General features: G+C 33.6%; 1 protein-coding gene across 4 annotated transcripts in view; it reads left to right on the forward strand.

Annotated features, from left to right (window-relative positions):
- ODR4 (odr-4 GPCR localization factor homolog) overlaps window positions 1-16,690 on the forward strand; it is a 40,481-nt gene extending 23,791 nt beyond the window's left edge. For 2 of the 4 annotated variants that reach the window (XM_067728950.1, XM_067728951.1), the window contains 3 exons: window positions 3,897-4,084; window positions 13,350-13,460; window positions 14,672-16,690. In XM_067728950.1, the coding sequence (XP_067585051.1) occupies window positions 3,897-4,084; window positions 13,350-13,460; window positions 14,672-14,739 (367 nt within the window). In that variant the 3' untranslated portion in view covers window positions 14,740-16,690. Of the gene's footprint in view, window positions 1-3,896; window positions 4,085-13,349; window positions 13,461-14,671 lie in introns of those variants that run through there. The other 2 variants (XR_010941260.1, XR_010941261.1) reach the window with 1 other exon arrangement.
- Window positions 16,691-16,969: the final 279 nt, after the last annotated feature.

Genomic DNA, 16,969 nt, shown 5'->3' on the forward strand with positions numbered 1-16,969 from the left:
AGTCCCTAATACAGGTTGGTAGGCCAAGCCCTCATCAAGTAGTAGTTACTATTAAGTTGGAGGTACTGAAGGAAGAGAATTACTTAACAATGGTTGTATTTAAACTTTCTTAACTTTAGGTTTTGTGGAATGTAGCCTTATATTTCAAAAATGAACCAAGTGTAAGTATACATTTTTTGAACTGTAGTAAGAGGATAATTATTCCAGCAACATGTTAGTAGATCTTAAGATAGCAAGATTAAAAAATATATTGCAAGTATAATAATATGAACATGTAAATTTTGAAGTTGAGTATATATACACCCAATTGTTAGATCTTAAATTTAGTCCTCATTTTACTTAGCTTATCTTTCTTTTTTCTTTTCTTTTTTTTTTTTTAAAGGAAGAAATGACTGTCTTTATTCTCAGGTGACATGATTGTGTACACACAAAATCCAAAAGAATCTTTAAAAATAAAACTACTAGAACTAATAAGTGAATTTACCAAGGTCCCAGAATACAAGGTCAATATACATAACTCAATTATATTTCTCTATAGTAAGAAAAAACTGGAAAATTTTTAAAAATTAAATACCATTTATAATAGCATTCAAATAACCATAAAATACTTAGAGATAAATCTAACAAAATATATATAAGATCTATGTACTGAAAACTATAAAACACTGTCAAGACAAATTAGAAAAGACCTAATGATTAGAGAAAGATGCCATGCTCATGGATTGGAAGACTCAATGTTATTAAGATGTCAACTTTTTCCAAACTGATCTATAGATTCAACATAATGCAGATCAAAATCCCAGCAGGACATTTTTTTTTTAATTCCCTGTTCATCATTTTATTGGAAGTCCTGGGTAGTGCAATAAGGAAACAAAATATATACAGATAGGGAAGGAAAAAATAAAACTTTTCAGATAACGTGATTGTCTATCTAGAAAAGTCACAAGAAATATACAAAAAACTCTTTAATAAGTGACCTAGCAAGATCACAGCGTACAAGGTAATATACAAAGGTCAGTGTTTTCCTATATATGTAAATGAACAATTGGAATTTGCAATGAAAAAATAACATATACAATACAATAGGACCCCGAAAATGAAACTTATGTATAAATATAATAAATATACATAGAAACTGTGTATGGAAAACTATAAAACTCTGATGTAAGAAATCAAAGATCTAAATGAATGGCTAGATATTTCTTGTTCATGGATTGCAAGACCCAATATAGTTAAGATGTCAGTTCTTTCCTACTTGATCTATAGATTCAATGAAATTCCTATTGAAATCTCAGCAAGTTATTTTATGGATATCAACTAACTGATTCTAAAGTTTGTATGAACGGGCACAAGACCTAGAATAGCTAGCACAATATTATTTTTTTTTGAATTTTATTTATTTATTTTTTTATACAACAGGTCCTTATTAGTTATCGATTTTGTACATATTAATGTGTATATGTCAATCCCAATCTCCCAATTCATGCCACCACCACCACCCCTCCCCCACCATTTTCCCCCCTTGGTGTCCATACGTTCGTTCTCTACATCTGTGTCTCAATTTCTGCCCTGCAAACTGGTTCATCTGTACCATTTTTCTAGGTTCCACATGTATGTGTTAATATACGATATTTGTTTTGCTTATGCTTCTTATATACTGGTAAAATCTTGTAGGTTTGTAATATGGTAAAATCTAGAATGCATGCCATGAAATTAACCTGAACTAGAATATTTTTTGCATGCATAAGGAAGTCTGCAAAGGGCATACTAACATTACATTCTTAATCTTTAAAGTAAACATAGTTTTTTAATTCTGGCTATCCAGATGAAAGAACTTAATACTTCAGGTGACAGTAAAAAAATAATAATAATAAATAAAATATGAACTCCAGTCAGTCCTTTTACTTATTCTGGTCTTCCCCTTTTCTTTCCCTTAAGAAGTATTCCAGACTTTCTTCATTATTCTCTATCAGCCTGCATTCAGTCCTGCCCAACTTACTCTCAGTAGATGACATACTCATTGTGAAAACTGAGGTCATCAACTATGAAATTTCTTACCTTCTTCCATCCCTACATCCACATCCATCCATACTGCCTGTCCTCTCAGAACATTTATATTCCTCTTTGCCTGTAGTCATGGTTCCACTCTCTGGATCGCGCTTCTCATCCCTTCATGCAAATGTCTGTTTATCTTTTAAGAGTCAGCTCAGATATTGCCTATTCTACAAAATTTTCTGTAATATTCCAGTATGAGTTAGGATTCTATACTTAACCAGCAAAATCTCAATTCTTATCATATTGGCTTAACTTTAAATTTTTTTCTCTGTTTTGAACTTATTTAAATAATTTTGAACAAAATACTCTGCTATGGGAATTCGCCTAAAGGATTCTTTTTTTGAGTACTTTTTAAGATGTATGTTTTTTTTTAAAGCTTTCCTCTCCCATTTTAAACCTCAGACCAGCTAAAAAACTTGGTCTTATTTAGATAATAAATGTTTAATTTAACTTTAACTTGAAAATTGTAAGCGCTTTTTTTTAATGAGTAATACAAGTTCATTGCAACCAATTCTTTAACATTTGATTTTATAAGCAAGCATATTTGTCTCTTTTTCAGGCAAACCTAGAATTAATGCAGTTTGAAATTGTTTTAAAATTTTGCATGCCAACTACACTTAGGCCACCTTTGAAAGTTTTGAACTTAACCTGTTTTAAGAAACTATGGCCCAAAATAAAATACTATATTCCTAATATCAATGTGTGGACAGTTTACATGCTATAAGACAAATTGCAGTAATATAATTTTACAGCTAGGAGGCAGTCTGGTCAAAGAGTAAAATTCTCCCAGTTCTCATTTGAAAACAATATATTAAGCAGAATCTGGCAGGAACACATATTTAAGTCATGGCATTTCCTATGACACTTAAGGCATTCTTCATTGTCATCTGTTTGCAGTTATATAAAGCTACCACTTGCTTCTTGATGAGGAAAGGTAGGTTACTGTTAAAGTGAGCCCTGGTTTTCTACTTGGTCTGTACATTGGCAGCTTTTTAAATCATATCCATTGCTGAAAAAAGTCATTCTTTACACAAAATCTCTATCTTTGTTGATACTTCATCAGAGTTATGGTTTTGAGCCAAACAATAATTATGTGTTTATGTTAGAAATTGAGCGAAATGTGTGTGTTGAAAGAAGAATGAAATATTCTTTGTTTACTTAGGTCCAGATTATTTTTTCTAAAAATGATTTAAGGCTATTTACAAAAAGGCATTACAAGTTAAGAAGGTAAAGTAGGTATTAATAATGAGAACGAGGCAAAGGGAAAATGAAAAAGAAAGCAAGATGGAGTTGATGGTGAGATTAGTACAGAAAATGTGTATCTTAATGTCCTACACATGCTTGATTAGGGGGCTACATCATGTAAGATGAAGTCAGTGGTGAGATTAGTACAGAAATGAATGCTATCACAACCTATACACTTGATGTAGGTGAGCCGCTAATTTGGCTCTATAAGCTTGCATGAAAAAGGGAAAAATTGTTTAGAAAATTCAGTACTTGTAAGGTTAAAACAAAGAAAAACAACTCTGAGACAAAATTATCTCCTAGGTATTCCTTCATAGGACAGTGGATAATATAAGAATGTATAATCAACAATGTCTTCACATTGAAGGCAGTGGTGAGTTTATATTTCATGGGAGTATCATTTATGTCCCTTGCAGAGGCCTTAGGTATTGAGTTAAAGAATTCAGTAAGCAATTTTGTGCGAGATCAATTAGAAAATGAAAAGACCTTTTAAGGTTTTATTTATTTTGGCATATGCTTTCATGTACTTACACAATATTTATCACTGATACCAGTGACAGACCTGTCTAAATACTGATATTGTTTCTTCTCCTTTTAGATTCTGAAAAAGAGTTCCACATCCTCCCTCACCGAGTTTTTGTCCCCATTCCGGGATCCACTGTAATGTTATGTGATTATAAATTTGGTGATGAGTCAGCTGAAGAAATTAGAGACCATTTTATAGAGATGTTAGATCATATGATTCAAATAGAAGATTTGGAAATTGCAGAGGAAATAAACACAGGTAATTATATGAGGTTATTTAAGAACCAGAGTAGACTATAGCTGAGGTTACCTATGGGACATCTAGTTTAAGTATCATGTCTTTAGATTTTCTTAAAGCTAGTTCTCTTTGATACTTTTGAGGCATTTAAAAATGTGTCTGTTTTTCTACACAGTTTATAAACATGCAGTGTTTTTCTGGAAAATTGTACCAAAATTTAAGATACTTTAGATTTTTCCAAGCCTAGCAAGTAGATCTTCATAAAACAAGTTCAGTCTTAAACAGGTAGAAATATATAGCTTTAAGGGATTTCTTTTATTATAAGAGAAGTTTTCTCAAAATCTGTTATTTTAATTATTTGGTTAAGCATCAGGTTACAGAAGTTTTTTTAAACACTTTATTAAACATCTCCATACGATTTGCTGTTATTTTCCTGTCCCCTTCATATAATTGGGATACTAAGCTAAAATGGGCAGTTCCAAAAATTAGATCAAGATTATTTTTACAGAGCATAGATTTGCCATACTATGTAATTGTGTACACATATTCTTCCCCTAACCATTACTTTCATATTTCATCTTACATTTTAAAAGGTTTTTTTTTGTTTTGCTTTGCTTTGCTTTGTTTTTGTTTCTAGTGAGAGTAGGATATGAAAACGTGTCTATAAATAAATGTGTTTGACAGTCTTCCTGAAACATTTTAAAAATATGTGGTAAAAGTAGTTATTTGCAAGTATCCATAAATACTTGAGTATCTAGACATTTATCAGTCTTGAAATTTCTGATATCATAGTAGAAAGTCTTTAGGTTACTTCTGAATATAAATGTTTATGAAATTTGAATATAACCATTTTTAAGTGCTTTTTCTAATTCTGATTTCTTAGTTATTCTTCTATTGCTTAACTAATTCCCATTCCCCACAAGAGTAGAGTGATTGAGTCCTGTTGTTTCTATGGTGAATCAAGTAAGTATTTGGTTGGTGAATTTCAAATCTGTCAGTAAAGCCTCAGGTTAGTTGGAGATCACCAGGCTTGTTTTCTCAACAGCTCCAAGTTCATATTAATCATGTGGAATAGTAAGTTTGTTTTAAAGGGGAAAAAAAAAACCCTCTAAATTGCTCAGTAAAAGATGTTAAAGCTGCAGCTATGTTTCAGTCCCCTGAAAACTAATATTTTTAAAGGTATAGCTATAGAATATTCTCTAAGTGATAGATTTTGGAGTAGACTGGTAGAAATGTTTGCTACTTTGTGAAATATGTTTTTCCAGATTAGCGACTACGCTGTTTCTTCCAACTAATCTTAGAGTCATGAGGGCAGAGATTTTTGTTTGCTTTTGTTTACTTCTGTCACTAGTGCCTAACAGTAGTTCTTGACCAACTCTGTTGTTGATAACTTGAATTAGTTTTACGTGGGATCATTAGAGTTGACCTGGTTCATCCTCTTTCATATAATACTGAAATCTATGGGTATTTAGACTTTTTTCTTCCTTATTCTGAATTCCAGTCTGCCTTCCTGAAACCTCTACTTTTTCAGTAATCTGGAGCAATTAAACATGAGTACAGTTGACACTTGAACAGTACAGGAGCTAGGGGTACTGACTTCCATGTGGTCGAAAATTCATGTATAATTTTGCAGTTGGCCCTCCATATCTGCAGTTCTGCATCCACAGATTCAGCCAACTGTGGATTGTGTAGTACTGTAGTATGTATTTATTGAAAAAAATCCAAGTATAAGTAGACCTGTGCATTTCAAACCCATGTTTTTCAAGTGTCAACTGTACTGCTTCTTTATTGAGGCCTTGCTTTAAGTTTAAATTGAGGGCAGTTGTCATGTTCTAAATATTTCAAAGCCAAATACTCCCATATACCTTTAACTGTTCTCATTATTACAGTTTCTAGACCTCATTTTTCCTTACCACCTTATTTACCTTTCTTTAGATTAGACATTTTTAACCTGTGGTGTCCAAAATTTTGGGGTCATAGTTGGCTATCAGGAGATCCCTAAACCGCTTGAACATAATTGTATAATGTTTTCCTGGGGGAAAGATCTATAGCTTTCAAAGGGTTGGTGACCTAAGAAGGATTAAAAACTGCTTTTTAAAATATCAGTATAGTCTGGCTTGCCTTTCCTGAGATATGTTACCCTGAATTGAACCTAATACTCCAATAATATTAGCTATTGTTTTTATAGAACCTGCTATGTGCCGGGCACCGTTTTAAGAGCCTTACAGATGCTAAATCATTTAGTCCTTATAAGAACCCTATAATGATTATTATACTATTGTTAGCTCAGTTTTCCCAATAAAGAATTGAGGCTCAGAAAGGTCAAGTAATTTTTTCAGGGTTACATAGCTAATAAATGGTGGAGCTGGAATTTAAACGTAGGCAGTTTGGTTTTAGAATCTGCTTTTTTTCCGACAGTTTTGTTTTACTGCCTTTTTGTGACACTTAACCAGGACAGACTATAGGGTTATTACTTTCCATGATCTAGGTACTTATTTTAGCCTAGCCCTCTTAATTCCATCATTTAAAACAATTTTTTTAACTTAAATAAATGATGTTACATCATCCTCATTTAATTTCATCTTATGTCAGTGTAATTTCTCACTTGTTGGCTAGAAGCTTGGATCTGTTATCATATGTAGTTTTCATATTCTTTTGAATTATTTGTCACACTTTTAGTGCATATTACATTGCTGAATTAAGTATGACTAAGGGAAGCACTGTATGCAAAACTTGCCCCATTCACAACTTACTTTAAAAATCAGATATAAAAGAATAGGAAGAGAGAGATTTCATTTAGATTTTTTTAAGACTACCATCTGTCTGAAATATTTTTATCTTGTTTAATTTTGTGTCATATTTTAAACATAAGCATTTATAGACTAGTTTGTATTTTATTCAATACTTTATAAGTAATACTTTAAAAATAGTTATTAATCTCAATAACAGATTAATATCCATTGTTTAAATTGCTAAAACAGATTAAAATAAAAATCCAAGTAGCTTTCACCACTGTAATACATTCTTAAGGAGGCAACTATGGCAGCCTTGCTTGACAACCTCCCCCAAATAAAACTAAAACCTAATAAATTAAAACCCATATGAAACAATTTTATATTGCATTTCAGCAAACATTTATTGATTTTTCCATAAGGTTCACAAGGAAAGGGACTTTTCCTTTCTTGCTCACTGCTGTCATTTCTAGCACTTTCCTAAGAACCTAGCCTTAACACATTGTAGGTACTCAGTAAATATTTGTTGACTGAACAAATTATTGATTTTGTCAGTCCTGGGGTTTGGGAACCAAAATTCAATAAGATACTGATTCTGTCTTCAAGGAGCTAAATGGAATTTTTTTTTAACCTGGGTAGATAATTTTATGTGCTCAGACTAGGTAGGTGCCTCCATTATACTTAATCATAGTTTTTTGCTGCTTTTTTGCATTAGTTTCCATTCTTGTAATTATTGAACTCATCAGTTGCATGTTTAATATTAATTTTTCATATTAGACTGCAAGTTTCTCGAGAGTATTTATTTCTCTATCTGAGTTCCATGCCTAAAACATGATAGGTATTCATAAATATTTGTTCCTAACTGACTGACATATACTGAATTGGTCATTTTTAGGAAACTATAGCACAGCTTTTTTTAATACTTATTTTATGCTTGGAAAATTGTAAGCTTATGCCAAGCAAGATATAAGGTTTTTAAGGTTTGTGTAGTGCACTACACTGAACATGATGAAGATTTTAAGAGGATATAATGGTCATAGCTCTGTGGCTCAATAGTTCAGAACGTTTTAAGGGATATAGAACATTAAAAACATATGACAACATGTAACACTAATTGTTGCCCCGTAAATATTAATTCTAGTTTATAGCATTTAGTATGTCTATTTGTTAGATGTTTATTAAGCATTTGCTCTGTTCAAGGTAGTGTTATAGATGACAAATCAATGGCCAGATTCCTTTCCTCAAGAAGCCTATAATCTGACTTGGAAGATAGAATTGTATGCATTATTAATCATTGCAGGGCATGTAGTAAGGTCCAAAGAGTAACTAAGAACTCAAGAACATCAAGATTAATGATCATAATTTTAGGGTCTCTAGTGATTTGGCTAATAATTCATTCAGAAAAAATATTTTGTTGGTAGGTTAGCAATAACCTGTAATCTATAGTAAGAAAGATTTGACATTAGTATTTTCAAATTTTAGTAAATTCTTTCCATTTTTTCTTTATTATTACTATTACATTTCACTTTAACTAGAGGTTAGTTCAATAATACGGGAATGAACAGAGAATTATCAGAATATTTAGCACAGGCATTATCCCTGTAAGTGATTCAGAGCAGGTAACATTTTTTTTTTTTAATAAATTTATTTATTTATTTTTGGCTGCATTGGGTCTTCGTTGCTGCGCACTGGCTTTCTCTGGTTGCAGCGAGCGGGGCTACTCTTCGTCGTGGTGCACGGGCTTCTCATGGCGGTGGCTTCTCTTGTTGCGGAGCACGGGCTCTAGGCGCACAGGCTTCAGTAGTTGTGGCACGCAGGCTCCAGAGCGCAGGCTCAGTAGCCGTGGCACACGGGCTTAGTTGCTCCGCAGCATGTGGGATCCTCCCAGACCAGGGCTCGAACCCGTGTCCCCTGCATTGACAGGCGGACTCCCAACCACTGCGCCACCAGGGAAGCCCCAGGTAACATTTGAGTTCATTTTCAAGGATGAATACAGTAAAAGTAACTCTAAGCTGTTTAGGAATTGAACATTGGCATCAGATTTATTGTGGCCAAGAATAGGACTTGTCTAGAATTATATTATTTTTGCTTCATCAAGTATTTATTGAATTAGAAGGAATGATATAGTTATTTAGTAGCAAAATAACACATTCCAAATTATGGGATAGGGTAAAAGCATAAACATTTTAATAGAAAAATTAAGTGCTTTTACATATACATTCAGTTGGTTTAGAATTATGTTCACTTTTTCATTTATTCTTTCATTTATTAATTTATTCAAAAATATTAGGTGCATAATTTTACCAAGATGTTTTAGCTGAGTCCAGGTCTTCCACTTACAGCTGTGTAACCTTGAACAAGTCCTCTCTGAACCCCAAATTGTTTTGGTGTTGGTACTAGAATTTAGTAAAAATATTAGAGAAAATACTTTCTAAACAGAAAGAGATATATAAATGTAAGGTGATATTTACTAGAATTATTATAAAACTTTTAAATAATGGACCTTCTGAATTATAATGAAAAACATTAAAGTCTAAGAATAATGCTATATAGTGTGCATAGATTTTCCTAATTATTTGAAATTAGGGTTTCCAGGTAAAATAAACAATGAAAAGTGGAGTTCAAATGTTCAAATTCAAACTTGAAATCAGTTACTGTACATTTAGGATTGTTAAACTTGTTATAAGTATCAAGCTTTATTTTCCAAGTATTTGATGTTACTATTTGCTTGATTATTTAATTATTTCTGTTCTGTAATGTAGTTGCTATGTTTAAAATACGTATTTTGCCAAGTAAGTATTTTAAAATAACATACTTTAAAATGATTTAAGGAATGAAGAACAATTTGTTTGTCAAAATGACTCACTTAAGGTGAGGGATAACTGTGGCTTTAAAATTTCTTAAATGTATTAGTCATCTCCTGGTAGATATTAACTTAATAATTCAGATGTACTTTATCCACAGTTTCAGCAAATTTGGAGACACACATTTAAAATCTGGTGAAACCCATCTTTGCCAATTCTGTCTTGATATCAGAGGTGAAATTAATTTTCATTGCTTGGTTAAACATTGATAATTTAATTATAAAGGAAAAAAAGTAATGCTGAAGATGTATTTTAATGGCTAAATCACTGACTAGTGAAACCTCATTAACTTAGGATTTAGGGATCTGGAAGATGACACCTAACTAAGGAGTTCAAGTGCTAGCATTTCATTTTAAGCTTCTAAATAGTCCTACCTATCAGCAGCTTGGAATGAAATTGAATATATATACAATTTAACATGCATTCATCATGGCCCTTGTCTTCTCCTTTGTTGACAGTTGCTTAAGAAAGGTTGCTTTCTTACATGAATAATTTGAGATTTGTCTGCAGTTAAAATTACCTGGTTTTAAGGAATGGTTAAGATCTAATTTCCTATTGAATCTCATGTCCTTTGCATTTAAAGTTCAGAGGACGTTAAGGTATTGGTAAAAATGACAGTATCTGAGGTTTGAATTAAGTTCTTCATGGCCGCACCAAAAACAGACAAACAAATTGTTATGGTAAGGATTTATTCATCCTTGAAAAACGCTCTGCTTCAGTAAAATTGTCTCAGCTTTGTATCAAATCAATATGATTTTGAATGACAGATTTTATTTATTTATTTATTTATTTATTTATTTATTTATTTATGGCTGTGTTTGGTCTTCGTTTCTGTGCGAGGGCTTTCTCTAGTTGCGGCGAGCAGGGGCCACTCTTCATCGCAATGCGCAGGCCTCTCACTGTCGGGGCCTCTCGTTGCGGAGCACAGGCTCCAGACGCGCAGGCTCAGCAGTTGTGGCTCACGGGCCCAGTTGCTCCGCGGCATGTGGGATCCTCCCAGACCAGGGCTCGAACCCGTGTCCCCTGCATTGGCAGGTAGACTCTCAACCACTGCGCCACCAGGGAAGCCCCCTGAATGACAGATTTTAAAATGGAAATAGCAGAGCAGTGGAATGTCTTTTTTTAATAGAAGTAAATTGTTTATACAGAGGACTTGACCTCTTAGAGCATGCTCTTCTTCACAAATAACAAATTAGTATTAAATGTGTGAGTAATATGACATGACAAATAAAACCATTTTTGTGCTCTTTATCTATAGGTACTCAAGTAAAAAAGTAAAAAATTTCCTGTAGCAAATAGGTATAATTCATGTTTCATCCATTATTTTTGTTTTTATCTGAGATAAGGATTTTAGTGGCCCAAAGAAAAAGCTTTTTAGCAGTGATATTTGCTAAAAGAAAAAGCCGAAGTTCTGTGTGTGTGTGAGTGTATGTTTTTAAAATGAATAAAATTGTACTCTCCATTCAACTTTTAGACATATGAAGTTAGGGGAAATTTTAAGCTGGTGGGCTAATGTATTCTAGAAGTAAAGTGTTACAGCCCCCGAGAAAACTGGATGCTGTAGAAATATGGAAGACTGAATAATTCTGGAGACAGTTCATGAGAATTTGTTGGCCTTTGTGACTAGTTTGATATGGGAGTAGAACAAAAGAGAAGAACGTTTTGTGTTTGTTTTTAAAGTACTTTAGTCATATGCTCAGAGAGGGAAAAAAAGAACAGTTTTACCTTGATTCTAATGAGGTGACTACTAAGGATTATTTCTCAAAATGGCAAACTTCATGGGAAACTGATGAGAAGCAGGCAAATTTTTTTTCATCCATTTTGGTACCACAGTTAATTATTTCAGTAAGTTATGTGTCATCCTTGTGAGCACATCTGCATGTGCCAGTATGTTGGTATACAAAGATGTCTATAAAAGATATTTTAAATCCAAGCAATAAGCTATTTTACTTTGAATTTAAACAGTAGTATTTACTGTGTCACTCTGGGGTTCTCTTCTCTTCTTTGTAAATAAAGGGATCAACATGAAGTTCAGTTAACCCTTGAACAACATGGGGGTTAGGGGCACTGACCCTCACGCAGTTGAAAATCCACATACAGCTTCAGTTGGCTATCCGTATGGGCAGTTCCCCATCCATGGATTCAACCAACCATGGATCATATAGTATGTATTTAGTGGAAAAAAATTTGCGTATGAGTAAGTGGATCCATGCAGTTCAAACCCATGTTGTTTAAGTATCAACTGCAGTTGTTTTCAAACATAGTTCCCTTGAGTTCTATAGAACAGCACTCTGCTGTCACCTCTTAGGGGAAGGAGGGAGTATGACTCCAGGAGTCCTTCATCCCTGCTTCAACCAGAGTAATTCTGCTTTCATCTGTTTTACATACTGGGATTTTCTGTCAGATTTTCTAGCACTAGTTTAAAAAAAGAAAACCATTGGTCTGTGTGATCCCTAAGGATGTTTTCAGTTCAGACACTTTTAGTCAGTGTTAAATAAATTCAGCTTGGCTAACCTATGCAAATTATTGTCACCATAATGAAGTAGAAAGAGAACTTGTATTTGAATCCTCATTCTGTTGCCTATGACCCTCAAATACGCACTTAATGTCCCAGGTTTTATTTTCCAACTATAAATGAGATAATGTACTTACTTTGCTTAACATTGAATTGTTTTAAGGTCAAACTTATGGTCCCAGTTTGCTTATGTAATTCAGGTTAGATCAAGAGTCAGCAAACTTTTTCTGTATAGGGCTAAATAGTAAATATTTTAGGCTTTGCAGAGCATGTAAGGTCTGGCCCATGGGCTGCACTTTGGCCCATGGCTACAGTTTGCTGATCTCTACTTTTATTATTACTGATTACTTAAAATTATTAATTGCCAAAACCATCAATAAGAATATTATAAATTAATCCCAATTAAGAGCAAAATTTACCCTTTCCTTTCTAGTTTGATTTTTGGTATCATTTATCTCCACTACCATATAGTAATCAGATTATAATTTGTGGGAGTCATTCAGAACTGGCTCTGTGGCTCCTTGGTTTTGATCAGTTATAAAAGTACATAAAGTATTTTTTTTAAGATAGAAGCTGAGGTCATTGAATTGAATCGTTCTTTTCTTTTTTTAAAATTTTATTTATTTTTGGCTACATTTGGTCTTCGTTGCTGGGCGCAGGCTTTCTCTAGTTGTGGAGAGTGGGGGCTACTCTTCGTTGTGGTGCGCAGGCTTCTCATTACGGTGGCTTCTTTTGTTGCAGAGCACAGGCTCTAGCTGCGCGTGCCTCAGTAGTTGTGGCACGTGGGCTCAGTAGTTGTGGCTCGCGGGCTCTAGAGTGCAGGCTCAGTAGTTGTGGCACACAGGGCTAGTTGCTGTGCGGCATGTGGGATCTTCCTGGCCCGGGGCTCGAACCCATGTCCTCTGCATTGTCAGGTGGATTCTTAACCACTGCGCTACCAGGGAAGTCCCCATAAAGAATTTTTAAAAGTACATCAGTTTGATATATAGTCCATGAAATTTAATTCGCCTGCATTTGATAAAGAGCAAGTTTAAAAAGTCAAGTTGAAAAAAAAAAAGTCAAGTTGAAGGAAAGTGGAATTCACTGTGTGTTTTTTATAATGTTCTTTAAAACTCATTTTTAAGCAGTAATTATTCTTATTTTATTTAGGATTTATTTTTATTATCCTCTTGCAGCCTGTGTAAGTTCCTCTATGAATACTGAAGCTTCATTGGACAACACAGATGATGAACCACCAAAACAGCCAATTAAAACTACAATAGTGTTGAAAATTCAGCAAAACATAGGTATTATATTTCTTCTATAACATTGAAAAGATGGCATTTTGGATTTGAGTTTTCTTGTTACTTTAAAATTATTTTCATTTCATTTCTTAAAAGAGCTAGATTAAGCTAGTATTTATTGAATATTATAGAAAGCGGTACGCCCTGAGAGATAGAAAGATTTATAAATAAAGCATTGTCTCAAGTGCCCTAAAAGGTGACACTTCCTATTAAATGTTTTGGTGTTTTTAGAAGAAACACATGTTGAGTTTTGGGAATCAATTAGTATAGTAGGGCCAGTGTTTTCCAAGCTGGTGTTCCCAGGATTGCTATTGTGGAAGATTTTGATAGGTGCTCTATGAAAAAAGTCAAATTCAAGTCTGGAAATTCTAATGTATTTTAGTATTTTAAAGGCTCCAAGAAGTGTGGCAGTCACTTTAACATTTTTCAGACTTATTGATCAAAGAACATGTAGACTGTTGTTTAGTTGAATGCCAATTTGAGAAATGCTTTATAAGCATTAAGATTTTTGACTGACTGAGAGAAGCCAGAAACTTTGGTTATTTTTCATGTCAGTTACTCATAAGTTAAGTTAATTACCTAAATTCTTTGTACCTAAGTGTGTGTGTGTGTGTGTGTGTGTGTGTGTCTGGACTACTCTGGTCAGTTTTCTTTTTGTTGTTGTTTTTTAACTTAAAATACTCAGGAAAAAAAATTAAAAGTTACCAACCCAAGCTTAATAATTCTTAGATTTTAGTTTCTGTAGTTTTCAATAGCTATATAAATGACTTCGCATGGTAATTACTGAGGACTCCTGCCCATTGGAGATGTCTTTTTGGTTTAAGCTAAGTAGCATGAGACAGCTGAAATGTCAATATAAATATTTATAGAAGCCTTTTTAAGTATGTATTAGTTTGTCTCTTAGATGTGTGTGAGTGCACTCATGTATAAGAAAGATAATTTTTTATTTTAAGGTGTTAATGAAGGTGGTGAAGTATATGATTACCAGTCCAACTTTGTAAAATACAATTTTCAACCTATTGCTATATTTTCCTCTAAGACTTTGCTGGCTTTTCATGCCTGTATATGTGTGTGTGTAAGTATATGTATTTGTGTGTGTATGTTGTTCTTGTTGTTTAGGCCCATCAGTTACCGACATTTCAAAGCCTAGGATCACTTAAGCCTTTCTTTTGCTCATTCCATTTCCATTTGTTTTGTGTTTGTTTTACTTTTAGGTGTGATTGCAGCATTTGCAGTTGCAGCCCTTGCTGCGGGTATCTCCTTTCATTACTTCAGTGATTAGGGTGAGGCACAAAGAGCTTCCTGATCATCCAGAGAACACTGACCAACAATTATGAATAATAATGATGCAAACAATCCATCTGCGTCTAAGACAATAGCAGTCAGATCTGCTGCCATAATGCCTATTAGGTGTGTTTCTGACTAAAATGAAATCACCAGCTGCCTTGTTTAGCCCTGCTTATATTATAGGTGGCTCAGGCTTCCAAGAATAAAGTTATGAATCTAGATGGAAGTTGCATGTAACAAATCGTTATTATCTATTTTTTAAAATGTTCAAAATCATGGTTTATTTTCATAGATTTTAGTCCTGTTGACCTGAACCACATATTGATCAGGACATTGGAAATTTGAATAGTCAGGGTTGACTGAATATATTAGTAATAGAACAATAGAAATTTCTGCAAAGTGGGGCAAAAACTTATTGGATAAGTTCATAGTTTAGGACCTTTCTATACTGATTCCAAAATACTGATTGAGTTCCATTTGAGGGGTAGGAAACCTCTCCAGACCTCTTGAATCAGCAAGGATTGTCATAAATCATGAGCTTTCTCTGGTTAGTATATCATAACCTAATATATTAAATAAGACTTTTGCTTCCAGTAATATATTAGGTACTGCAAAACAGCTAGATCCTGAATACAGTCTCCTTTTGAATACATTAATAGGCTCAAAGAAAGTAGGGGAAATCTCCAAGAACTACACCTCTATTTTTTCTCCCTGACAATGGAACACATTTTGATATGGAAATTATGAAAACTGTATTAAGCATAAGGTTGACAGTGGTTGCCTGGGTGACAAATACCAATTGCAGCACTGCCATATGCAGTTTTCCTTAGACCAGAAACAAGGAGATAAATCTGAATCTGAGATGTCCCATCCAGGACAGTTGAAGTGGGCCTCAGTTTGTAATACCCTATAGTTCCTGGCAGAAACAAGATATAGGCCCCAGATTCCCATAGATTAAGATAAGCAGTATTATTCATGGCTGGAGATCACCAGGTGCAAGTTGAAACTAGCTAGCTTGAGAAAGAACCTGTAGATATAAACTTTGGACTCAATTTTCCAAGGTCTTATCATCAACATACATGAAGGATGGAACCACAGACTGATCTGAAAAAGAAACAAGTGGAACTGCTTGATGAGAAATATGTTACTTGCAATTTAAAAAAAGAAAAACCCTTAGACATGTTGAATATCATATTAGACTCAGCTGAAGAGACAATACATAAACTGGAAGCTAGATATAAGGAAATTATCCAATGTGCAGCCAGGAGAAACAAGGTGTTAGAAAATATAAATATTAAGGAAAAGATAAGAGATATAGAAGGAAGAATTATGAATACTAGAAGTACCAGCAGAAGAGAATAGAGAGGATGGAGGAGTGGCAATATTTGAAGAGATAACAGAATTTTCCACATTTGTTGGAAAAACACGAATTCATAAGTTCAGGAAGCACAGTGTATCCCAAGCATATATAGATAAAATCCAAGCCTAAACCCAGTGTAGTATAACTGTGAGATACCAAACAGAGGATTCTTAAAGCAATCAAAGGGGGAAAAAGATTATCAGTGAAGGCAAGACAGATACTTCAGAAAGCTTCTCAACAGCAACAATGTACTCCAAAGGTGGTAGAATAGTGCCTTCAAAATTCTGAGAAAAACAATTGTCAACTTGGAATCTGTATGAAGCAAAACCGAAATAAATACATATTCAAGTGAAAAACAGATTTTACCATCAGTGGAACTTCTTTAAAGAAATTGCAAAAGGATTATCTTCAAGAAGGAAAATAATTCCAAAAGGATGATCTGAAATTGAAGAACTAGTAAGCAAATAAATGAAAAACATGTAAATCAAAAGTGTTGTTTGTATAAAACAATCATAATGAAAGAAGTGTTTATAAGAAGCAAGATTGTAACTAAATAAAACTAAATAAACATTTTATGCAACATTAATGTGGACTTTTAAAATAGGGTATAATTGAAAAACTGGACAGTAGCTTATAAGATGGGGGGGTGATTAGAATTAAAGTGTTCTGAAGTGTTTTATTATTCAGAAAATGGGTTAAGGTACTGTTTAACTTTGAAATTATGTTAAATATGTGTAGTAAAATTTCAAGTGTAACTGCTAAATAATAGATATGGGATGAATCATTCCAAAGAAAAAAGTTAAAAATATGGAATAAGAAGACAATACCTCAATACAAAAAAAAGGGAAAGAAATTAGGGGTGGGG

The sequence above is a fragment of the Pseudorca crassidens genome, chromosome 2 (assembly GCF_039906515.1).
Source record: "Pseudorca crassidens isolate mPseCra1 chromosome 2, mPseCra1.hap1, whole genome shotgun sequence".
Taxonomy (NCBI): domain Eukaryota; kingdom Metazoa; phylum Chordata; class Mammalia; order Artiodactyla; family Delphinidae; genus Pseudorca; species Pseudorca crassidens.